This window comes from Euwallacea fornicatus, chromosome 18 (assembly GCF_040115645.1).
Source record: "Euwallacea fornicatus isolate EFF26 chromosome 18, ASM4011564v1, whole genome shotgun sequence".
In the NCBI taxonomy this organism is placed as follows: domain Eukaryota; kingdom Metazoa; phylum Arthropoda; class Insecta; order Coleoptera; family Curculionidae; genus Euwallacea; species Euwallacea fornicatus.
In genome coordinates, this window is record NC_089558.1 from 1,872,729 (window position 1) to 1,897,904 (window position 25,176).

A 25,176-nucleotide genomic window follows, 5' to 3' on the forward strand; every position below is an offset into this window, starting at 1 on the left:
GCAGGTGCCCTCAAAGGAGGTTGCAGTCACGGAGCAAGTCGAAGTTCAAGAAGGTGAGTCAGGGTGTGTCGCTTGTGTTAAATCACGTTCTAACCCCATTTATTGCCTGCCACTGTTTGTTTTATTTAGTTTTAGGCTTTAATTTACCTGTATATTTGTGTGTGTGTTCGTCCTTTTTGTACATGTTTAATAAATGTTTTTATTAAAATTTCTTTTTACTTATTGTTCCTCCTCCTAGATATCACCAAAATCGTGAAGAAGAAATCTAAAAAGAAGGGAGAAAAAGAAGGTGAGTTTCTGACGTGTTTGGTTGCTGTATAGTAATGTATTGCCTACATAATGTTGCGCACTTAAGTCGCCGGTAAGTCGACTCAAAAATATACTCAGTGAGAATTCGTAGAATTAATCAACACGCTTCTAAAGTGCTTCTAGTGTTTAACAGTGTATCAGCAGTGATTTAAGTGCAATTAAAGCTGTTCTAAACTGCTGGCCGAAGAAATTGACCCTGAAAAGTCAATTTTAGTACCAAATTTGAGCGATTTTCTTATGAGATGGTTTCAGGTACTACCTTGTTAATAATGAAATTACCTTGAATATATAGGGTGTTCTAGCAAAAGCTTCGAGGTTGGCCACTATAATAGCGTTTTTACGACTTCCTATGTGTAAAGCTCTTTTTAAGACTCTATATTTCGAACGTGATTAGATATAGACATGCGGACACAGGTACTAGAGATCATTTCCCTTTGAACACAAACTTGAAGAATCTACAAATACACGGAGTGTTCTGGGTCGAAATGTCGGTTCTGGAAAGTTAAGGCTCACTTAGGAAATTGGCTCAATTTTCGCCATCCCTGCAGTTATTCCAGGAGTGCTCGTTCCTGAAACCGTCCCCCATAAGATAAATTGAATCAAATCTGATACAAAAATCCAGCAGTTTATTTTTCATTTTAACTTACGCTCAGCACTCAATGTCATACCTAACTTCGCAGCATGGCTTCAACCGACTTCTGCGCTTCTTTGAGGTATGTAATGACTTTATTTTGGTTTTTAATATGAATTATGATTTATGACCATCCCTCTCATCTCTCCATCTCACTATACTGACATACAAACCGAAATAAAATTCCCAACTCTCTTTATGTAACAAAACGATCGAAACTAATGCTTACACTCTGATTCACACTCCGCTTCTTAGCGTTAGAAAATAACGATGTAACGATGTAAATATGAATGGGTAACACACAGTCCTCTATCATACAAACACTTTCACAGAATCTCTCGAAATTGAGGAAGTCCTTGAACGCACCGTGCAGGGTGACAAAGCTACACATCATAAGAGACACTCCGTTGAAATAACCGAGATCTTTGACATGCCTGAGAGTAGAAAGAGCATTGTTGAGATTGAGGAAATTGAGGAAACTAGAAAAATTAAAAAGAGACTTAAAGCGCGAAAGCCTAAAATGGAGGAATACCTCCTTGACGAGGAAGATGTTGAGAGCGTTCTTTCCATCGATTTTCATCCAAAATCTGAACTGCCTCAAAATGTTGCTTCACAACTAGCAGAGGCAATTCCTAAAGGTCAAATCACTTTAATCGACCAAGAAACCACGAAAGCCAAGGCTTTAGCCGATTTTATCCCTCTAAATGTTGCATCCCAAGAACAACCCCTGACTCAAGAAACTGAAGACACATATAAAGACACCAAGTCCCTCTCTGCAACTGCAGCCAAGAAAATCACAGAACGAGACTCATATCAAGTCACAGAAACTACAACTCAAAGCATTACAGGCGAATTTGAGTTAAAATTCCAACCAATTTCCTATAAAGCTTCGCCTTACCACCAACCAACTGAAAGCTTAATTATCGAAGAAACCAATGCAGCTGATACTCCATTAACCTTGGAAACCAAACAACCCACTCAAAGTAAAGCACTCTTTACTTTAGTCCCTCAAAAAGCACCCCAATCTGAGGACGTGCAAGTACACGTTAAAGAAGAACCTCTTAACATAACTGAACATGAAACTAGAACTCTCATAGAGACTAAAATACCAAAAGAACTTGCTGAAGCTACTTCAATTATTCAAGTTGCTGAAATTAGTCACGAATCAGAAGAAGCTTCAGCAGAAATTACAGTTTTGCCCTTAATTGCTCCCACTCAAGAAGAATTTAGGATTGATGAAAAAGAATCTTATCAGAAAACTTCGGAAATGATGGTTCAGCAAGCCACTAAAACCATAGATTCGATTGAAACTTTCCAAACTGCCGAACAAAATGTCCAAAATCAGTTAGGAGTTTATGATGAAACTTTCAAACCTTCATACTCAACTGCAAATGCAACAACAAAGACCTCTGAGAGTGTTAATGTGCAAGAAGTCATCCTTGGAGATTTACCCCTTGACCTAACGATAGAGAAAAATATTGACGGACAAGCTTTTATCCTCGTAACAGAGCTCGAAGCTAAGAACATTCAAGAAATTCTACCCTCAGATAAAGAAGCAAAACTTGATGAGTTTTCCATTCCCAAAGGGGTGGAGGCCTCAAAAAGCTTTATACCCCAAGAGGGGATTACTATTGAAGAAGTACAGCAAGCTATGTCTGAAGACAAGATGGAAATAATTAAACCTATAGGGGTGAAACCGAAGATGAATATTGACGCTCAAGAAGGGTTGATAATTGAGGAAGTACTAACTGGAGATAAACCTGGAAAATATCTACCCCAATCCTTTGTGGCTACTGAAGTAGCCACGAAATCAGTATTCCCGCAAAAATCTCTTACTGAGACTGTAATTCAAGCCCCTGAAATTGAAGGTGAGTATACCCCAGGAAAATTACCACCCTCTCAGTTAGCAAACTTCAAGATCTCAACTGAAGAAGGGGTGCAAATTTCAACCACCCAAACCGAAGATAAAGAAGGAACATTCCCTAAAGCTTCAAGCCCAGAAAGAGGTATTGCCCTTCAAGACATTCTTTTATTTGAGGGGGTACAAGTGAGCTCTGTTGATAGTCAAGCTCCTCAAAAGAGCATAAAAGAAGATGAAACTGAGAAAGTCAGTGCAAACATTGGAATCTTGCCCAAAGAGCATATAGAGACGCAAGCCACTTTGGTTACAGAGTCTGAAACTGAGTACCAAAAACCAGAATTAGACTTAAAAGTTGCTTCTTCCGATTTCACTACTCTACAAACACCTGCACAATCATTCATTATAGCTCAAGAATCTGAAGGAATTCTACTTCCTGATGAACAGAAAAGCAAGGTAATTGCATCTCAGAGCATTCGCCCTCAAGAATCCATAATAATAGAAGAAGTGGAAACTGGAGACACCTCGGAGAAATTTACAGACCAGCTTAAATTCAAAACTGATTCCGCAGAAACAAATGTTGAAATCGCTGAAGCTAAGACTGTAACCGAGACCCTTGCAAACGAATCTGAAGTTGTCTTAGAACAAATTTCTCCAGAAGAAATTAATATTGCAAGCAGCATTTCTCGACCGCAACAAGAGCTAGAAGTTGTAGAGAGCCAAATAATGGAAAGTGAAAAGATTTTAAAATATGAAGCACCAGAGAGTCATAAAGGCAAGCATGTAGCTTCGCATTCTTTACCTACTGGAGTGAGTGAAGTTGTAGTTGCTGAGGAGAGTCATGAAGATTTAAAGAAGCCTCAGTTAGAAGAGGGAACTGCAGCTCCTTCTCAGCCTTCTTTGAGTGAGACTGTTGTATCTGAGACTGTAGTAGCTGAAGGTTTGGGTAATGTTCAGATTGAAAAACCTGAAAACAAGTTGGCGGAAGCAAACATACTGCCTCAGCAGGCTTTAACTGTCACAGAAATCTTAGCAGATGATAAAGAAAAACAATATGATACTCCAGATACCCTTACCCAAGAAGCTACGCTTGACATAAATCCCAATCAAGTAGCTAGTCAACTTATAGTAACATCTGATATAGCTCCTTCAGATTTAGTTACTGCCAAACCTGAAGAACAGCAAGCAACCACTGATCAGACAACCCTGGAACCAATCTATACTCTCCAACACCAAATAGCAGAAAAAGAGTCTCAGTACCTCACAGACAAACCAGAACTCAAAACTGCAGCTCTAGACCTAACCGAAAGTCTAACAACCCCTAATATATCAGAAATAATTCCAAGTGATAAAGAGGACAATTATAACTCTGATATTACACCTCTTGAAGGAGTAGCCCTTCCTGATGTAACTAGCCAAGAAGTTGCAGTAAAAACGGAGACCAAAGCCCTCTTGCACACAGATGAGATAATTGAAGAAGAACTTCCAAGTGGAAAGGCTAAGAAATATGCTAAGCCTTTTACTGAATTGATAGTAACTGAAACTAATGTTGTGGATGTTGAGAAAGATCTTCCAAAGGAGATATTACCATATTCCAAGCAGGCCAATGTTGAACTCCTACCAGGACAAGCTCTTTCTGTGATCGAAACCATAAGCAATCAAAAAGAGGCCCAGCTGACCATTCCAGAAGTAGATAAATCAAAAGCAGATATTGCAGTAGAAGAAAAACAAGTGGCAGTGAACGAACAAACTCAAGCTAATGATGTTCCAGGACCTTATCAAAGAAAATCCCCAGAAAAGCAGTTAGCAAGTACTAAGCAAGATATATCACATTCTCTGATTCAAACAGTGATTGCTCCGATTGAAAAAGAGAGTAACAAAGACGAGGACATTAAACCTGATTCCAAACAAGCAGATGTTGCTTTTACTGAAACTGAAGCCGCTAGCACTCATCAAGTCTTAGCTGATGAAAAAGAAGCTGAATTGCCTCAGCTAGAAATCCCGAAAGCAGCCCAAGGAGATTCTTTTATTTCCTCCCACCCTATCGCGTTAAAAGAGGAAGTTCTAACTCAAGATAGTCTAAAGAAACTCGCTGAAGAAGTCGAGAAAAAGGAGATTGCAAAACCGGAAATCACTCCTTTCGACAGTATAATCGCCACTGAGTCTATAGTTACAGAACAGGAAAAAGAAATTGAGAAAGATGAAATGGAAACGAAGGCCGCAATTATGGACTTCGAAGAAGCTAAACCAGTTTCTGTAACTGATGTCACAGCAGCACTCAAGGAGGGAGATTTCAAGCCTGAAGAAACAATCTTCAGTCAGGCAGAAAGTGAATTACTACCCCTTGAAAACATTCAAGTAGGTCAAGCTTTAGTTAATGAAGCGTTTACAGACTTAGACAGGACTTCTCCAGTAAAATTCACAGCTGCGCCAATTCAAGACCAACTTCTGTCAATAATAGAAACTGAATTAGTAACTGGAGAAAAAGAGCTAGATTATGCTAAAGACATTCAACCTGATCAACAGAGTGCGGAAGTAAACTATGAAGAAGTAGTCTCAGCTCAAACTACAGAGACTATAGTCTCAGAAATGGAGGGAACTCACGAAGAGAAAGAAACGGAATCAAAGAATGCTCAACTATCACTAGAAGCTCAACCTGTAGCTGAAGTAAGCGAGGTCAAAAGTATAGACACAACAACATCACTTGAGGAATACGTTCCTACATCGACAAATGCAAATATAGAGCAACTAACTCTGGAAGCTCTAACGCAGATCGAGACTTTGTTACAGGACAGTGAGAAGCTTTATGAGAAGTCTGAAATAGACTCGAAAATTGCAGAAGTAAATTTCACAAACAGCGAAGCTCTCTCAGTTACTGAAATTAAACCGAGTGAAGCTGAGGCTGGTTTAGATGTTACTGAAAAGCCACAAGGAAAAACTGCCAATGTTAATCTTGATTCTCATGTAATTGCACTCAGAAGCGAGGTTGACATAAGTGAAAACACTGGAGATTTTGAAATGAGTTATCCAATAACATCTGAAGCACAACCAGAAATATCTGTCCTCACTACAGCAATTCAGACTGAAACTCTTATTAGTGAAACTGAAGATAGAGGTCCCGAGATTGAGAAAGTTGACCAGAAACAAGTTTCTGTGACCCTAGATGTGGACGAAAGTGTGACAGTACAAGAAGTCACGATGGCCGATACTGAGGTCGATTTGGTGACCCCTCTACCTGAGGTCAAGGAAGCTGCGCAAAGTATGACTGAGAGCAATGTTATTGCCTCGAAATCGGAAGTGCACCCTAATGAGGGAACTCAGGAGCTTGATCAACAACAGCCTGAAAAAACCACAGCTGAAAGTAACATTATTCAAATAGATGCTATCACTAAAACTGAGCAAACAGTTGTTGAGTCTGAAAAGGAGCTTTCTGAATTCCAGAAACCCACTTCTGTAGTCGCAGATATAGGTATTGACTCCAATGAGGGTGTTTTTAGGGAAGAAACTACGATTGGAGAGAAGGAGAAAATAATTGAAGATTTTGTTTTACCACAGAGCAAATTGGCCACTCAAGGAGTGGACGTGCTACAAAAAATTGCACAACATGATGTTCCAGATTTGCAAGAAAATCCAGGACTTTTTAAAACCACCTCTTCAGAATTTTACCAAGCTCAACCTAGTGAGGAATCACTAATCAGTCTTATTGTCACAGAAAGCGTTACTATAGAGCAAGAAAACGCGTTTAAAGACAAATTCCAACCTGACACTTCAAAAGTGGATGTATCATTAGAAAAAAGTAGGCCTATCGTCAGCATCTCAGAAATGGTTCCTGAAGATAAAGAAGGTAACTTGGAAACTATAGAAAAACCTCATGAACAAACTGCTTCTATTGCTTTTGATGCCAGTGTTATTCCTCAAATTACCGAGATTATTAGTGGAGAAAATGAGGGAGTTAGTGAGACTTTGAAACCTCAGACTCAATCTGCTGTACAAAGTCAATCTGAGCTTGAACAAGTGATTCAAGAAATACCTCATGTCCATGAAAAAGAAGGCGTTTATGATGAATCTTTACCTTTGAGTGTGCAGAAGGCATCTGTTAGTCTTGAAGCAGAATCAGCCGCTCAGACTGCAGAGATTGTCAGTGCTGAGCGCGAAGCTGCACTTAACGAAATAGATAAACCACAAACTGGATTAGCAGAAAGTAGTATATTAGAAAAAATATACACACAAATCTCAGAAGTCCATGTCAGCGACCAAATATCTGATCTACCGATCGAAAAACCAATTGAAGGGACTGCCTTCCAAGATCAGCATCCCATGGATTACATTAGCGAATCACAGAACGTAATTCTAGAAGGATTTGAAGATCAACCAAAACCTGTTTTGGAAACTAAAACTGCAGACCTAAAAATAGATGTTCTGAACTATTTGGACGTTTCTGAGTTAGTAGCCCAGGACGATTTCATTGAAAAACCAAAAGAAATAGTTAGGCATGAAATTGCGCAACCTCAAGTTGATGAATCCAAAGCGATTTTGCAAAGTGAAGTGTTGGCAAATGAAAACTTCATAGACCTAAAGGAAGAGGAGAAACAGCTGCATACTAGCAACGTTGTGCAAGATGTTTTGCAGAGTATAGAGCAGATACAGAATATTTTGCATGACTCAGAAAAATCTTTGGAAGAAGAAGTGAAGCCTGAAACTAAGATTGCAGATGTTAACCTAGAAGAAATGAGTTCAGTTGAGGTATCTCAGACTCAAGTCCAAGAAAAAGAACGTCCTTATATCTCAGGAGATATCATTCAGGAAAAATCTACGATATCAATAATTCCTGTGCAGTCAGCTTTGACGACAGAGATCCAGAGTCATGACAACATTGATCTTCTAAGTTTAACCACTCCCAATAAAAATCTAGCAGAAATTGTCCAGGAAGAGCTCACTTCTCTCATAACGTCTGAGCAAAAATTATTCGAAAATGAACAACCATTCCTTGAGCAACTGATAGAAGGAAGCAAAGCTGAGACTCAATTTGTCCCTTCTCAACCTTTGAATGTTAGTGAAGTCATTAGCGATGAAAGAGAAAAAGATTTTCAAGAAATATCTCAATTGAAAGCTTTAGCTGAGAAAGTAATCATGCCCCAAGAAGCTACAGAAGTGCAAGAAATACGAAGTGAACAAACCTTTGATGCATTAGCCCTGGAAAAGCCTCAGGACTATAATGCAGTAGAAGAAACTATTCCACATACTTCTCTAACTGTCACTGAAAATATTTCAATCGAAAAAGAAGATGAATATGTTAAAGACAAACTTCCAGACAGCAGCAAGGCTGATGTGGACTTAGAGATGGCTGGAAAAATTGCCTGTATCTCTGAAGTTTTGTCTAGTCAACTTGAAGGAAATCTCCACGAAGATAAACCCAAAAAAGACCTAGCAAATTCTAGTATTGATGAGCATAAAGTAGTTCAAGAAACTGAGATTGAAGCTTACGATAGTTTAGGAGATTATTCAGAAACTCAACCCCCTAAAACATCTACAATTAACATTGGACTTGAGGAAGTTAAAGTTGTAGCTACAGTAGAGGAAACCCTAGGAAATCTTGCAGAAGAAGAGCTATCGCTTGATAGTGCTAAATCTGATACTGCAATTCCTAAATTACCAGAACAAAAATCTCTAGAACATATTGAAGTAGACTCATACGATACTTTAGGTGAAGATACTAAACGAGACTTACATGACAAACATCAAGCGGCAACAGCATTACAAGAATTCATTACAGTTCCAAGTGTAACTGAAGTCCAATTATCCCAGGCAGAATCTGAGCTGAAACCCCAAGATCTCAAATCTGACACTGCAACTCTTGGAGTAGAAGAACAAAAAGTTCCTCAAGGAGAGGATGTTAAAGTTTATGAAAGTTTAGGGGAATTTGCCAAGGAGATAGCTCCACATAGCTCAGTTGCAAATGTCAATATCGATGAAACGAACAAAGCTCCAAGTGTCACTGAAGTTTTAATTAGTGAAGATGAAACTAAATTGTGGGTAGAATTGCCGAAATTGGATTTGGCTAACGTGGCTGTTTCTGGCCAAATGGTTTCCGAACAGATGGATGTGAGCACATTTGATACTTTGGGAGAAGAAGTAAGAGATAAAATACCGACTAGTGCGAGTGCTGGAGTTGATGTTGAGACTCTGAGCACAGTTCCTGAAGTATCTGAAGTACTAACTTGTAACAATGAGGCTGAGCTACCACCTGAGACGATTAGCAAACAAACTGCTACTATGAACATTATTGAACATCAAACTGTTGAGAAATTGGATGTTAAGGCTTTTGATAGTTTGAATAAACATGTGACCCAAATGGTTCCAAGTAGTGATAATGCAGAAATAACTTTAGAAAAATCTGGAAAGGCAGCAATAGTTACCCAAACATTGACTACTCAACTTGAAGGAGAGTTTACACATGATAAACCAAAAGAAGGAGCTGCGGTTGCATCATTTTTAGAGAAGTTGGTGGTTGAGGAAATTGATGTGCGTATTTTGGAGAATTTAGGAGATTTAGTAAATGATCAAATTCCCACTAGTGCAGACGCAAAATTAGATATTCAGGAGACTGCAAAAACTGCCTCAGTTTCAGAAACTATGACGAATCAACTGGAGTCTGAACTTAAAGTTGATAAGCCCAAAAAAGATAAAGCAGCAATTGCTGTGGATGAGCTGAAGGGTATTTCAGCAGAAGAAGTTAAACCTTATGAATATGTCTTGGAAATAAAGAAAGATAGACCTGCTCCTGAGCAAAATGCCAGCTCCCAAAAAGATGAGTTTGTGAGCATAACAAGTTCTACAATTACTATCCAAGGCTCTACTAAAGATCTAGACATAGAGCAACCATCTCCAAAAGCTGCGGAATTAGATATTGTAACTACGCAAGGAATTACAGTCACAGACACGATAGTCCAAGGAAGTTTGGGTTCAGAAGTGACTTCAGTTAGTGCTACTGAGGGCACAGCCGAAAAACAAGTGGAGCACAAGCCAGTTGTTAGCAATGAAAATGTGCAAGTACTCGATAGTTTAGGTGATATCAAACCAGAAAACACCAAGACCTCCAAGGCCCAAAGCGAATATGTAGATGTAAATAAAAGTCTTATCGTAACCGAACAAACCCTCTCAGGCAATGTCACCCCCCTCGATCTCGATTCCCCCCTTAAGAAGACAGTCACAGTGAGTTTGGCTGACACTGAAACCCCCAGCTTGCAGATTAGCGAAGTTCAATTACACGAACACTCAGGTAAGTTCACCCCTGCAGATATAAATTATTTTATCCTCAGATGCTACTTGAGGACAGGTTTGATGATAACACCATCGAATCTGCCCTTAGTGAAGTTGAGACTAGGGTAGCTTTTCACGCAAAACATAGAAGCATTACACTACCAAACTACACAGCAAAATACACTTCATTCTCACGTTCATCATCAATCGTAGTAGTTTGAGTGGAGGTCCCATTAATCACGTTAACTTACAGGACCACTGGAAGACACCACACTACAAAAAACACACCCAACCGTCACTCAAATCGCGCCCACTGAAACTGCAGACGAACACACTATTACCATTAGAAAGCATTCGGATGTGGAGGAGACCGAGGAATTCGTAACTAGGTTCAAGTCTACTCCTGAGGGAGAGGAGACATCCCAGGTGGTCACCAAAAGGACCATCATCAAAAAGAAACACAAAAAGAAAAGTGAAGGTGACACTGTCATCGAAGAAGTCATTTCTGAAAGCCAACCCAAAAAGGTTGAAGAAGTGACTTCTGGTGTGGAAATTGAAGAGGTTACTGATATTGATATACCTGAAGAAACTCCTCAATATGCCATTGAGGAGACTGAAGAAAAACCGGAGGTAACTGAAGTGTCACAGATTGACAAAAAGAAGATCAAAAAGAAGGGTGGAGTCAAGGAAAGGCGTGAAGTTGTAACAGTAGAGAAGGAAGAAGAAACGCCTGAATCGGTGGTAGAGGAGCTGCCCCTGCAGGTTCATGAAACCACTATAATCGAAGACGGCATACCTAAGAAGAAAGTTACCAAGAAGCGTGTTATCAAGAAAAAGAAAGGTGAAACGGAAGAGAGAACTGAAATCGTCACTATAGAGGAGGAGGACAAGGAGCCTGAAACTTCTGTAACTGTACAAGAAGGCCCACAAGAACCCGAGTACATAGTGGAAGAATTACCAGAGCAAATACAAGAAACCACTGTGATAGAAGATGGAATTTCAATGAAAAAAATTGTGAAGAAGCGAGTAATCAAGAAAAAGAAAGATGGAAAAGAAGAAAAGACCGAAATAGTCACTGTCGAGCAACAAGGGAAGAAACCTGAAACTACAGTAACTGTGCAGGAGGGTCCTGAAGAACCGCAATATATAATCCAAGAATTACCAGAAGACATACAAGAAACAACAATTATAGAAGAAGGAATTCCAAAGAAGAAAACTACTAAAAAACGTGTGATCAAGAAGAAAAAAGGAGATAGAGAAGAGAGAACTGAGATTGTTACCATAGAAAAGGAGGGAGAGAAACCTAAAACTACAATCACAGTTGAAGAACAAGACGCTGTTCCTGAAGAACCCGAATATGTAGTTGAAGAACTACCAGAACAAATACATGAAACTACGGTCATTGAAGCTGGAGTAGCAAAGAAGAAAGTTGTGAAAAAACGCGTCATTAAGAGGAAAAAAGATGGTAGAGAAGAGAAAACCGAAATTGTTACCGTGGAAGAAGAAGGAAAGAAGCCTGTAGTGACAATTGAAGAAATTCCTGAAGAGCCTGAATATGTGGTAGAAGAATTGCCCGAACAGATTCAAGAAACTACCATAATCGACAAAGGAATTGCCAAGAAAAAAGTATTAAAAAAGAGGGTTATTAAAAAGAAGAAAGATGGTAAAGAAGAAAAGACTGAAATTATTACCATTGAAGAAGAAGGCAAACAACCTGAAACTACGGTAACTGTGGAACAAATTCCAGAAGAACTGGAGGAAATAGTTGAAGAATTACCGGAAGATATTAAAGAAACTATGATAGTAGAGGAAGGAGTTCCGAAAAAGAAAATCGTGAAAAAACGTGTTATCAAAAAAACGAAGGGAGATAAAGTAGAACGGACTGAAATTGTGACCGTCGAACAAGAAGGTAAAAAACCTGAAACTACAGTAACTGTTGAAGAAGTCCCTGAAGAACAGGTTGTCAAAGATGTTTCTAAGAAAGTTATAAAGAAGAAGGTAATAAAGAAGAAAAAGGCAGATAAAGAAGTAACTGAGATAATTCCTCTTAAAGAAGAGGAAGAAAAACCTATAGAAGAATCTGAATCTTTATCTGTAGAGGAAATAGAAAAGAAACCAGAAATTCCAGTAATAATAGAGGAAATTCCTAAAGAACTAACTGAAGATTATGCGACAAAAATTCTAAAGAAAAAGGTCGTCAAAAAAAGGAAAATAGGAAAAGAGGAAAGTGAAGAAACTCCTTTAGAGGAAGAAGTAAAGAAACCTGAAATTGTAGAAGAATTACCGGAAGAAATTGAGGAAACAACTGTTGTCGAAGAGGGCGTTCCAAAGAAAAGAGTGGTAAAGAAAAAAGTAATAAAAAGGAAGAAAAACGGTAGGGAAGAGAAAACTGAAATTGTAACGGTAGAGGAAGAAGGAAAGAAACCTAAATCTACAGTAACTATCGAAGAAACTCCTGAATATGAAATTGAAGAATTACCAGAGGAAATTCAAGAAACCACTGTTATAGAAAAAGGAATTCCTAGGAAAAAGATAATCAAGAAACGAGTAATTGCAAAAAGAAAAGATGGCAAAGAAGAACGAACTGAAATTGTAACTGTTGAAAAAGAAGGTGCAAAACCTGAAACCACAGTAACTGTTGAAGAACAAGAGTTACTCGAAAAACCTGAAATAGTGTTAGAAGAATTACCTGAAGAGATCCACGAAGCTGTAGTTATAGAAGAAGGGGTTCCAAGAAAGAGAGTAGTCAAGAAGAAAATAATTAGAAAGAAGAAGGGCGACAAAGAAGAGACAACTGAAATAGTAACTGTCGAGCAAGAAGGAAAGAAACCTGAAACAACAATAACAGTAGAAGAGGTACCTACAGAAACCGAATTCGTAGTGGAGGAACTACCTGAACAAATCGAAGAAACTACAGTAGTGGAAGAAGGAATTCCAAAAAAGAAAGTCATTAAAAAGAGAGTCATCAAAAAGAAGAAAGATGGCAAAGAAGAAAAAACTGAAATTGTAACCGTTGAACAAGAAGGCAAGAAACCTGAAACCACGGTAACCGTAGAGGAATTAGAGATTCCAGAAGAAAAATTGACACCTGAACAGGAAGAAAAAGAAAAGAAAATCGTAAAAAAGAAAATTGTAAAAAAGACAGTAATCAAAGAGGAGGGAGAAATACCTGAACAACCAGAATTTGTAGTTGAAGAGCTACCAGAACAAATTCAAGAAACTACCGTTATAGAAGAAGGTATTCCTAGGAAAAAAACAATAAAGAAGAAAATTATCAAAAAGAAAAAGGGAGACAAAGAAGAAACAACTGAAATTGTAACTGTCGAGCAAGAAGGAAAGAAACCTGAAACAACAATAACAGTAGAAGAGGTACCTACAGAACCCGAATTCGTAGTGGAGGAACTACCTGAACAAATTGAAGAAACTACAGTAGTCGAAGAAGGAATTCCAAAAAAGAAAGTCATTAAAAAGAGAGTCATCAAAAAGAAGAAAGATGGCAAAGAAGAAAAAACTGAAATTGTAACCGTTGAACAAGAAGGCAAGAAACCTGAAACCACGGTAACCGTAGAGGAATTAGAGATTCCAGAAGAAGAAAAATTGACACCTGAACAGGAAGAAAAAGAAAAGAAAATCGTAAAAAAGAAAATTGTAAAAAAGACAGTAATCAAAGAGGAGGAAGAAATACCTGAACAACCAGAGTTTGTAGTTGAAGAGCTACCAGAACAAATTCAAGAAACTACCGTTATAGAAGAAGGTATTCCTAGGAAAAAAACAATAAAGAAGAAAATTATCAAAAAGAAAAAGGGAGACAAAGAAGAAACAACTGAAATTGTAACTGTCGAGCAAGAAGGAAAGAAACCTGAAACAACAATAACAGTAGAAGAGGTACCTACAGAACCCGAATTCGTAGTGGAGGAACTACCTGAACAAATTGAAGAAACTACAGTAGTGGAAGAAGGAATTCCAAAAAAGAAAGTCATTAAAAAGAGAGTCATCAAAAAGAAGAAAGATGGCAAAGAAGAAAAAACTGAAATTGTAACCGTTGAACAAGAAGGCAAGAAACCTGAAACCACGGTAACCGTAGAGGAATTAGAGATTCCAGAAGAAGAAAAATTGACACCTGAACAGGAAGAAAAAGAAAAGAAAATCGTAAAAAAGAAAATTGTAAAAAAGACAGTAATCAAAGAGGAGGGAGAAATACCTGAACAACCAGAGTTTGTAGTTGAAGAGCTACCAGAACAAATTCAAGAAACTACCGTTATAGAAGAAGGTATTCCTAGGAAAAAAACAATAAAGAAGAAAATTATCAAAAAGAAAAAGGGAGACAAAGAAGAAACAACTGAAATTGTAACTGTCGAGCAAGAAGGAAAGAAACCTGAAACAACAATAACGGTAGAAGAGGTACCTACAGAAACCGAATTCGTAGTGGAGGAACTACCTGAACAAATCGAAGAAACTACAGTAGTGGAAGAAGGAATTCCAAAAAAGAAAGTAATTAAAAAGAGAGTCATCAAAAAGAAGAAAGATGGCAAAGAAGAAAAAACTGAAATTGTAACCGTTGAACAAGAAGGCAAGAAACCTGAAACCACGGTAACCGTAGAGGAATTAGAGATTCCAGAAGAAGAAAAATTGACACCTGAACAAAAAGAGAAAAAGAAAATTATCAAAAAGAAAATTATTAAAAAGAAAGTTATTAGAGGTGAAGAAGAATTACCTGAAGAAGAGTTAATAGTAGAAGAACTTCCAGAACAAGTGCAGGAAATAAATATAGTACATGAAGGTGTGCCAAAAAAGAAAATTGTAAAGAAGAAAGTAATAAAGAAGAAAACTGGAGACAAAGAAGAGAAAACTGAAATCATAACTGTGGAAGAAGAAGGCAAAGAGCTCTTAACAACTATGATAGTAGAAGAAGTAACTCCTAAAGAAATTGAATACACAGTTGAGGAATTACCAGAACAAATCCAAGAAACAATAATAATCGATAAAGGTGTTGCCAAAAAGAAAATTGTCAAGAAACGCGTTATTAGAAAAAAGAAGGGTGACCAGGGAGAGAAAACTGAAATTGTTACTGTAGAAGAAGAAGGCAAAGAGCCTGAAACTAGTGTAACAATTGAAGATATTTCCAAAGATTTTGTCCCTGAAGAACAACCCGAACAACTTCATGAAACTATAGTCATTGAAGAAGGAGTTCCAAAGAAAGTAATCAAAAAACGAATAATCAAAAAGAAGAAAGGCGATAAAGAAGAGAAAACTGAGATTGTAACCGTAGAGGAAGTTGGTAAGGCACCTGAAACAACCAAAACCGTAACTCTAGCAGAAATTCCTGAAGAGGACGCATATGTAATTGAAGAACTTCCTGAACAAGTCCAAGAAGTGACAACCATAGATAAAGGAGTCTCCACAAAGAAGACTGTCAAAAAACGTGTAATTAAAAAGAAAAAGGGTGATAAAGAAGAAGAAACTTGTATTGTTACTGTAGAGGAAGAAGGCAAGAAGCCTGAAGTTACAGTAGAAAAAACGATTCAAAAGAAAAAGAAGCAGAAAATTGGTAAACTTGCAACTGACGAAGCACCTGAATATATAGTTGAAGAGCTTCCCGAGGAGATTCAAGAAACTACTGTGATAGAAGATAGAATTCCAAAGAAAAAGAAAAGTGTTATCAAGAAAAAGAAAGGCGATAAAGAAGAGAAAACTGAAATTCTTACAGTTGAAGAAGAAAGCCAAGAACCACAAACCGCTGTAACCATAGAAGAAAGTACTTCTAAAGAACCAGAGTTTATCATTGAAGAATTGCCTGAACATATAGAAGAAACGATCGTAGTAGAAAATGGTGTTCCCAAGAAAAAAATTGTCAAGAAACGTGTTATCAAAAAGAAAAAAGGTAATAAAGAAGAGAAAACCGAGATTGTTACTGTAGAGGAGGAAGGTAAAATCCCTCAAACCACAGTTACAGTTCAAGAATTGCCTCTTGAAGAAGTTCTTGAAGAAATACCACAGCAAATATTAGAAACTGTTATTGTCGAAGAAGGGGTTCCCAAGAAGGTTATTAAGAAGAAAGTAATTAAGAAAAAGAAGGGAGATAAAGAGGAAAGAACTGAAGTGGTAACCTTAGAAGAAGTTGACAAAGAACCTCAAACAACTGTCACTGTATATGAAGTGCCCGAAGAACCTAAATATCAAATAGAAGAACTTCCTGAAGAAATTCAAGAAGAAGTAGTTCTGGAGAAGGGAGTTCCAAAGAAAAAAGTTGTGAAAAAGAGAGTAATTATAAAGAAGAAAGGTGACAAAGAAGAGAAGACTGAAATTGTAACTGTAGAAGAAGAGGGTAAGAAGCCTCAAATGACGGTCACTGTAGAGGAAGTTCCCGAGTATACAATTGAAGAACTGCCTGAACAAATTCAAGAAACCATTGTTATTGACAAAGGGGTACAGAGAAAAAAAGTTGTCAAGAAACGCGTCATCAAAAAGAAGAAAGGTGATAAAGAAGAAAATACTGAAATTGTCACTGTTGAGGAAGAAGGCAAGAAACCGCAAACTACAGTTACAATTGAAGAAGTAGTCCCCACTGAAGAAGTTCGGAAAGAACAACCGGAACAAATTCATGAAACTATTATTATCGAAGAGGGAGTTCCTAAAAAAATAACAAAGAAACGCATCGTTAAAAAGAAGAAAGGGGATAAAGAAGAAAGAACTATAATTGTAACTGTAGACGAAGTAGGTAAAGAGCCTGAAACTACAGTTGTTGTAGAAGAAGTACCAGAAGAACCTGAATATACAGTTGAAGAGCTTCCGGAAGAATTACAAGAAGTTACAGTTATAGAAAAAGGTTTTCCAAAAAAGAAAATTGTCAAAAAGCGCATCATAAAAAAGAAGAAGGGCGACAAAGAAGAAGAACTTGCTATAGTTACTGTTGAAGAAGAAGGCAAAACTCCTGAGATTATTGTCACTGTAAATGAGATAGAGGATAAAAAGCCAAAGAAGAAAGTAAAAAAGCCCAAAAAAATTGAAGAAGATAAGCCACTGGTCACTGAAGAAGGCTATCTTTTTGTTCCCAGTTTAGAAGAAGAGAAAGTTAAGCTCGAAGGGGTTGAAGATATGATTCAAATGGAATTAATTAAGAAGGCTATATCCAAACAAATACCAGAATTCGAAGGTTCGGAGGAAAAAGTAGAAGAAAGCACAATGACGCAGAAAAAAGTTAAAAAGGTTCCAAAAAATAAAAAACAAGAAGTTGCACCAGAGCCTGAGTACACTATCGAAGAACTTCCAGAACAAATTCAAGAAACTATTGTGATTGAAAAGGGAATTCCCAAGAAGACAGTAGTCAAAAAACGGATAATCAAGAAAAAGAAAGGCGACAAGGAAGAAAAGACTGAAATTGTTACTGTGGAGGAAGATGGCATGATACCTGAAACTACAGTAACTATAGAAGAAGGACCACTTGAAGAAACACCTGAAGAAATACCAGAAGAAATCCACAAAACTATCATAATAGAAGATGGAATCCAACAGAAGGTTATTAAAAAACGTATTACCAAAAAGAAGAAAGGTGATAAAGAGGAAAAAACTGAAATTATTACGGTAGAGGAGGTTGGTAAGCAACCTGAGACTACAGTTACTGTAGAAGAAACTCTTGAAGATACTGAACATGTAGTTAAAGAACTTCCGGAAGAAGTCGAAGAAGAAACAGTGATTGTAAATGGAATTCCTAAGAAGAGAATTGTAAAGAAACGAGTCATTAAAAAGAAAAAAGGTGAGAAAGAAGAAAAAACTGAAATAGTTACTGTAGAAGAAGAGGGCAAAAAGCCTCAAACGCATGTTACTGTAGAAGAAATTCCTGAACTTGCTGTAGAAGAATTACCAGAAGAAATTCAGGAAACTACTGTCGTTGACGAAGGAATCGAGAAAAAGAAAGTAATCAAAAAGCGAGTCATCAAGAAAAAGAAAGGAGATAAAGAAGAGAAGACAGAAATTGTGACAATAACAGAGGAAGGCAAAGAACCAATTACCACAGTTACTGTAGAGGAAGAAAGACCTCAAGAGCCTGAGTACGTTATTGAAGAATTACCTGAACAAATCCAAGAAACCATCGTAATAGAAAAGGGTATTCCAAAGAAGAAAGTTATCAAAAAACGAATTATAAAGAAGAAAAAGGGAGATAAAGATGAAAAGACTGAAATTGTCACTATCGAGGAAGAAGGCAAGAAGCCTGAAACCACAATTAGCATAGAAGAAGTCCCGGTAGAGCCCACTGAAGGACAACAAGAACAAATCCATGAAACCGTAGTTATTGAAGAAGGTCTTCCTAAGAAGGTAATTAAAAAGAGAGTGATTAAACAGAAAAAAGGTGATAAGGAAGAAAAAACTGAAATTGTCACTATTGAAGAAACGGGCAAAGAACCTCAGACAACAGTTACAATAGAAGAAGTCCCTGAAGAACCTGAATATACAATTGAAGAGCTCCCTGAACAAATACGAGAAGTTACAATTACCGAGAAGGGAATTGCTAAGAAGAAGGTTGTTAAAAAACGCATTATTAAAACGACGAAAGGTGATAAAGAAGAAGAAACTTCTATTGTTACTATAGAAGAAGAGGGCAAAGCGCCTGAAGTCACAGTTACTGTAGAGGAGGTAGATGCAAAACCAAAGAAGAAGAAGAAATCAAAGAAAATTGAAAAAGAAGAGCCCCTGAGTACTGAAGAAGGTTATCTTATCGTACCTAGTTTAGAAGAAGAGAAAGTTAAACCTGAAGGAGTTGAAGATATGATTCAAATGGAGTTGATAAAGAAGGCTTTGTCGAAACAGGTTCCCGAAATGGAAGCCCCAAAAGAAGATGAAGAAGAAGTGATTACAAAGAAGAAGGTTAAGAAAATCGTCAAGAAGAAGAAACCGGAAACTGAAGAAGGTCCTGAATTTACAATTGAAGAATTACCAGAGCAGATCCATGAAACCATTGTGATTGAAGAAGGAATTCCCAAGAAAACTGTTGTTAGAAAACGGGTAATTAAGAAGAAAACAGGAGATAAAGAAGAAAAAACTAAAATTATTACTGTAGAAGAGGAAGGCAAGAAGCCAAAAACAACTGTTACCATTGAGGAAGGTCCTGTTGAGGAAACCCTAGAAGAAGAACCTGAAAAAGTACAGGAAACTATTATAATTAAAGAAGGGGTGCCTAACAAAATAATAAAGAAACGCATCATTAAGAAGAAAAAAGGAGACAAAGAAGAGAAAACTGAAATTGTTACTGTAGAGGAAGCGGGAAAACCTCCTGAAACTACAGTTACCGTAGAGGAAATTCCTGAGATAACTAAGCAGGTAATTGAAGAACTACCTGAGGAGATTGAAGAAGTCACTGTACTTGAGAAAGGGGTTCCTAAAAAGAAAGTTGTCAAAAAACGGGTTATCAAGAAAAAAACTGGCGATAAAGAAGAGAAGACTCTAATTGTGACAGTAGAAGAAGAGGGAAAAACGCCTAAAACCACAGTTACTGTAGAAGAAACTCCTGAATTTACTGTTGAAGAATTACCTGAAGAAATCCAAGAGACCACTGTGATTGAAGAAGGTGTTCCAAAGAAGAAAGTTATCAAAAAACGGGTCATTAAGAAAAAGAGTGGAGATAAGGAAGAGAAAACCGAAATAGTCACAGTAGAACATGAAGGTAAAGACTTTTTAACTTCAGTTACAGTAGAAGAAGAAGCACCTGGATATGAAATCGAAGAACTACCGGAACAAATCAAAGAAACTATAATAATTGAAAACGGAGTTCCGAAGAAGACTGTAGTCAAGAAACGTGTCATTAAGAAGAGGAAGGGTGATAAGGAAGAAAAGACTGAAATTGTTACTGTGGAGGAAGAAGGCAAAAAGCCGGACACCACTATTACAGTTCAAGAATTGCCTATAGAGGAAGTTCCTGAAGAAATACCTGAAGAAATTCATGAAACCGTCATAATTGAAGAAGGCGTTCCTACTAAAGTTGTTAAGAAGCGTGTCACTAAAAGAAAGAAAGACGATAAAAAAGAGAAAACTGAAATTGTCACCATTGAGGAAAGAGGCAAGGAAACTCAAACCACAGTTACTGTAGAAGAAATTCCAGAAGAACCTGAATATGAAGTTGAAGAGCTTCCTGAGAAAATTCAGGAAGTCACGGTTATCGAGAAAGGAATTGAAAAGAAGAAGGTTATTAAGAAGCGTGTTATTAAAAAGAAGAAGGGAGATAAAGAAGAAGAAACTTCTATTGTTTTTGTAGAAGAAGAAGGCAAAGTTCCAGAAGTTTCAGTTACTGTTGAGGAAATAGATGAAAAGAAACCGAAGAGAAAGGTTAAAAAACCCAAGAAACAAGAAGAAGAAACACCTCTTGTTACAAAAGACGGTTACTTGATTGTTCCAAGTTTGGAGGAAGAAAAACCAAAACCTGAGGGGATTGAAGATGCGATTCATATAGAATTGATAAAGAAAGCTATGACAAAACAAATTCCTGAGCATGTTGGTGCATTAGAAGAAGAAGAGGAAATCGAAATGCCTGGAACAACAAAGAAGAAGGTTAAGAAAGTGATAAAGAAAAAACTAAAAATTAGCGAGAAGGAACTTCCAGAGGAACCTGAATACATTGTAGAAGAATTGCCTGAACAAATACAAGAAACTATAGTTATTGAAGAAGGAGTTCCTAAAACAACTATCGTGAAAAAACGCATTATTAAGAAGAAGAAAGGGGACAAGGAAGAAAAAACGGAGATTACTACTGTAGAGGAAGAAGGTAAACAACCACAGACGATAGTTACAGTTGAGGAAGTACCACAAGAACTTGAATATGTGCCTGAAGAGGCACCAGAACAAATTCATGAAACTGTAATTATTGAAGAAGGAGTGCCAAAGAAAGTTATTAAGAAACGGCTAATAAAGAAGAAGAAAGGAGATAAAGAAGAAAAAACTGAAATTGTTACCATTCAGGAAGTCGGAAAAGAACCTCAAACTATAGTTTCTGTAAAAGAAGTTCCTGAAGAATTGAAATTTACTATTGAGGAACTTCCAGAAGAAATTGAAGAAACTACGGTAGTTGAAAAAGGCGTTCCCAAGAAGAAAATTGTCAAAAAGCGTGTTATTAAGAAAAAAATTGGTGACAAAGAAGAAAAAACCGAAATTGTTACTGTAGAAGAAGAAGGTAAGCAACCTCAAACCACAGTTACTGTAAAGGAAGTCCCAGAATTCATAAAAGAAGAATTACCAGAAAAAATTGAAGAAGTATTGGAAGAAGGGGTTCCGAAGAAGAAAACTGTCAAAAAACATATCATTAAAAATAAAAAGGGAGACAAAGAGGGAAAAACAGAAATTTTCACAGTGGAACAAGAGGGTAAAGAACTTCAAACAACAGCTACGGTAGAGGAAACACCTGAAGAACTTGAGTATGAAATAGAAGAGCTACCAGAACAAATTCAAGAAACTATAGTCATTGAGAAAGGAATTCCTAAAAAGAAGGTCGTCAAGAAGCGTGTTATCAAAAAGAAGAAGGGGGATACTGACGAAAAAACTGAAATTGTCACTATAGAAGAAGAAGGTCAAAAACCTCAAACAACTGTTACAGTTGAAGAAATACCAGCAGATTTTGAGGAAATACCTAAAGAAGCAACTCACGAAATTGTTATTATCGAAGAAGGTAAGCCTAAGAAGGTGATCAAGAAGCGAATTACCAAAAAGAAAAAGGGAGACAAAGAAGAAAAAACAGAAATTGTTACTATAGAAGAGGAAGGCCAGGAGCCTCAGACAGCAGTTACAGTGGAAGAAATCTCAGAAGAACCAGAATATGTTGTCCAAGAACTTCCTGAAAAAATTCAGGAGATAGTAGTTATTGAAAAAGGAATTCCTAAGAAAAAATTAGTGAAGAAAAGAGTAATTCAAAAAAGGAAGGGAGATAAGGATGAGAAGACAGAAATTGTAACTACACAAGAGGAAGGAAAAGCTCCTGAAATTACTGTGACAGTAGAGGAAGTTCCTACTGCAACTTCTGAGAAAAAAATTAAAAAGAAAGGGAAGAAACCGAAAATGCCTGAAGAAGAGGAGAAATACCTTTTTGTGCCCCTCCTAGAAGAACAAAAGGAAATACCCACAACTCCAGAAGTCTTCGAACTACTAAAGATGGAGGTAATAAGAATCATATTATCTCACCCACTGCCAGATTTCCCCGAACTAATAGACTTACCTACCGGCTATAGGGTTTTAATTGAATTTCCCGAAGAAACCACTGAAGTAGATATAGGACGTGGTCACAAAAAAGTAATCAAAAAGAGGAAAATCCGGAAACAAGTCGGAAACAAGGATGAAAATATCAATCTAACCATAACCGAGAGACCAGGCAAGGAGCCTTTAATTGAAGCAACGATAGAAGAAGATGATGCTGCTATAATTGAAGACATGAGCAGTATGATTCCGGTAATAGAAATACCTGAAGACACAGAAATGATCGAAATTAGTACAGCTGATGGAAAGCCTAAAAAGAAGGTCACGAAGAGAAGAAAACTATTAAAGAAGATCGGTCCTCAAATTGAAGAAACAGATATTGTAACTATAACTGAAGATGATAAAAAACCGGAGAATATTGTCACCATTAAAACTTATGATTTAGACAAAATTCCCACGGAATTAGGGCCTTTGAAGCAAAAACTGCAACTCATAGAAATCAAACCTCAAAAAATTAAGATAGTGGAAAAGGAAGACATTCCCAAATTAACAGAATTGAAACCAAAAAAGCGCACTCAGAAGGCTCCAAAAGAGACCAAATTTCCTAAAATACGGCTAAAAAGCAGAATTCGCCATATCCCATTTCCAAGTGAGCAAGAAGCAGAAAAACATGCAGTTATTACCACTCTTACCAAATACGTTAAAGATAATGGAGAACTCTCCAGGAATGTAGCCGAAGCCGAGAAAGTCCTGAAAAAGAGGAAAATAAAAAAGTTCAAAGATATAGATTATGAAGCACCGGAATTAGAAACTTTTGAACGAGTCGAAATGCCTAAGAAACCTGAAGAAGAAGAAGACATTGAGAAACCCAAAAAGAAAAAACGCCCAAAAGAAGTTTTGAAGCCTGACCTGGAGGAGCAAAAATTGAAAATTGGGAAAGGAACAGTGCCACAAGAGGTAGAGCAACCTGAAATAGTAAAACTGAAAAAGATTCCTGTGAAGCAGGTTGAAGAAGAAGAAGGTGTAGTCAAAGAACTGAAATTAGAGAAACCTTCTGAGAGCAAGACTTTAATAGTCGAGACAGAAAAAGAACAAAGTCCAATTGAATTTGAACCATATGATATAGACCACGAAGATTTGGACTTAGAATCTCCTGAAAGCGCTGAAGAAGAAGACAAAGAAAAACCAAGAAAAAAGAAGGTTACAAAATATAAGAAGAAACCTCGTGGCAAAGAAGGCCCAGAAACTGAGCCCAGTGAGCTGGTTTTAGGGAAGCCAAAACCACACCCTGAAGAAAAAGAAGATGAAGTAAGCTTCAAGCCCAAACAAAAGCCAAAACCGAAAGAAGAAAAAGATAAAATGAAACTTAAACCATTCAAACGCGAAAAGAAGCCTGAACCTACAGAAAAGGTACACCTTGAAGGGCCTGAATATCAACTGGCCACAATAGTTTATGAACTACCAGAAGAATTTATTGAAGTTGAAGTAGAAACCCCTGAAGGTGTCGTAAAGAAGAATAAGAGAAGGCGAAAGATTAAAAAGAAATTGGGCCCTACTGAGGAAACCACTATTATCGACACCATCGAAACTCCAAAGGGACCTACAGAGACCACTGTCGTTATTGAGGTCAATTATGTGGCAGACGAAGAAGAAGTGCCTTATCAAGCTGCCGAAATCTACGAAATGCCAGTGGAAGAAAAAATTGTAAAAACTATCGAAGATGAAAAAGTAGTGATTAAGAAACTAATTAAACGCAAATTCAAAAAGCCTAAAGGCGATTACAAAAATGAAGTTACAGAAATTTTGACTGTAGAAGAAGAAGGGAAGAAACCAGAAGTGATGGTTGTAACCTATATTGAAGACTTAGAAGAGCTTCCTAAAGAAGAAGAAATAGATTTGCTAAATATAGTCGACTTGAAGCCTAAGAAAGGCAAACCGATTGTGTTTGAACTTCCAGGAGAAATTGCAGTGGAAGAAACCAAGGTGAGTAAAGATAAAATTAAGAAAATAATCAAGGATAAGAGAAAATATAAAAAACTGCATAAACCTAAAGAAGAAGTAATTACAATTGTAACTGAAGAAACTGATGGAGTCCCAGAAATTTATGTGAACTTTGAGGAAGTTCCTGCTGAAAATATTGATGATGTCTTACAAGGTGTTGTTCTACACGAATTACCATTGGTCACTGAAGTTACTGAAGAAATCAAAGACTCGAAACCAGTAAAGAAGAAAGTGAGCAAAAAAGTTACTCACAAACGAATTGGAGATAATGCAGAAGTAACTGAGGTTATAACAACTGAAACCGATGACAAGCATCAATTTACCGAAGTTAAATTCTATACCACTGATGCTTCAGAGCTACCTGAAGTTCCTCCAGCAGATCATACAGTTCTGGTAACCGAAATGCCCGAAGAAGTGACAACTTCTAAAATAGACACTCCTGAAGGAACAAAAACTCTCGTTACTAAGAAGAAGGTTATCAAGAAATTGAAGAGCCCCAAACAAGAGACGGTAACAGTTGAAACTACCTATGAAGAAGACAAAATGCCTGAAACTACAATAACTGTGGATAAAGTTAAAGATTTATCCGAGTTGCCTGAAAGTGTTCAAGTAATTGAACTCCCTGAAGAAGTGATTGTGGATGAAGATAGAAAGAGTAAAACTACAAGGAAGATAATACACAAGAAGAAGGGCGAGAAGATCGAGACTACGAAAATCAGCACTCTCGAGAAGCCAGATGAGAAACCTGTTACTACTGTTACAACACTTTCACACGATATTTCCGAACTCCCACCCGACGACGTCGTCAAAATTCTCGACGTCTTGACACCTAAAAAACTGAAGAAAAAACCTAGCACCACCCCACACTTCGAACTAGAAACCACAGATGTACACACCCTAGAATATACCCAGGAAATAGGTGAGCAAAACACTACTCTTACTAGCT

At 37.3% G+C, this 25,176-nt stretch overlaps 1 protein-coding gene across 4 annotated transcripts in view; it reads left to right on the forward strand.

Annotated features, from left to right (window-relative positions):
• Positions 1-25,176, forward strand: part of LOC136344957 (titin-like) — a 156,383-nt gene that overhangs the window by 109,399 nt on the left and 21,808 nt on the right. For all 4 annotated transcript variants that reach the window (XM_066292892.1, XM_066292890.1, XM_066292888.1 and 1 more), the window contains 4 exons: positions 5-53; positions 239-289; positions 1,273-10,077; positions 10,312-25,149. In XM_066292892.1, coding sequence (XP_066148989.1) covers positions 5-53; positions 239-289; positions 1,273-10,077; positions 10,312-25,149 — 23,743 coding nt within the window. The remainder of the gene's footprint in view (positions 1-4; positions 54-238; positions 290-1,272; positions 10,078-10,311; positions 25,150-25,176) is intronic.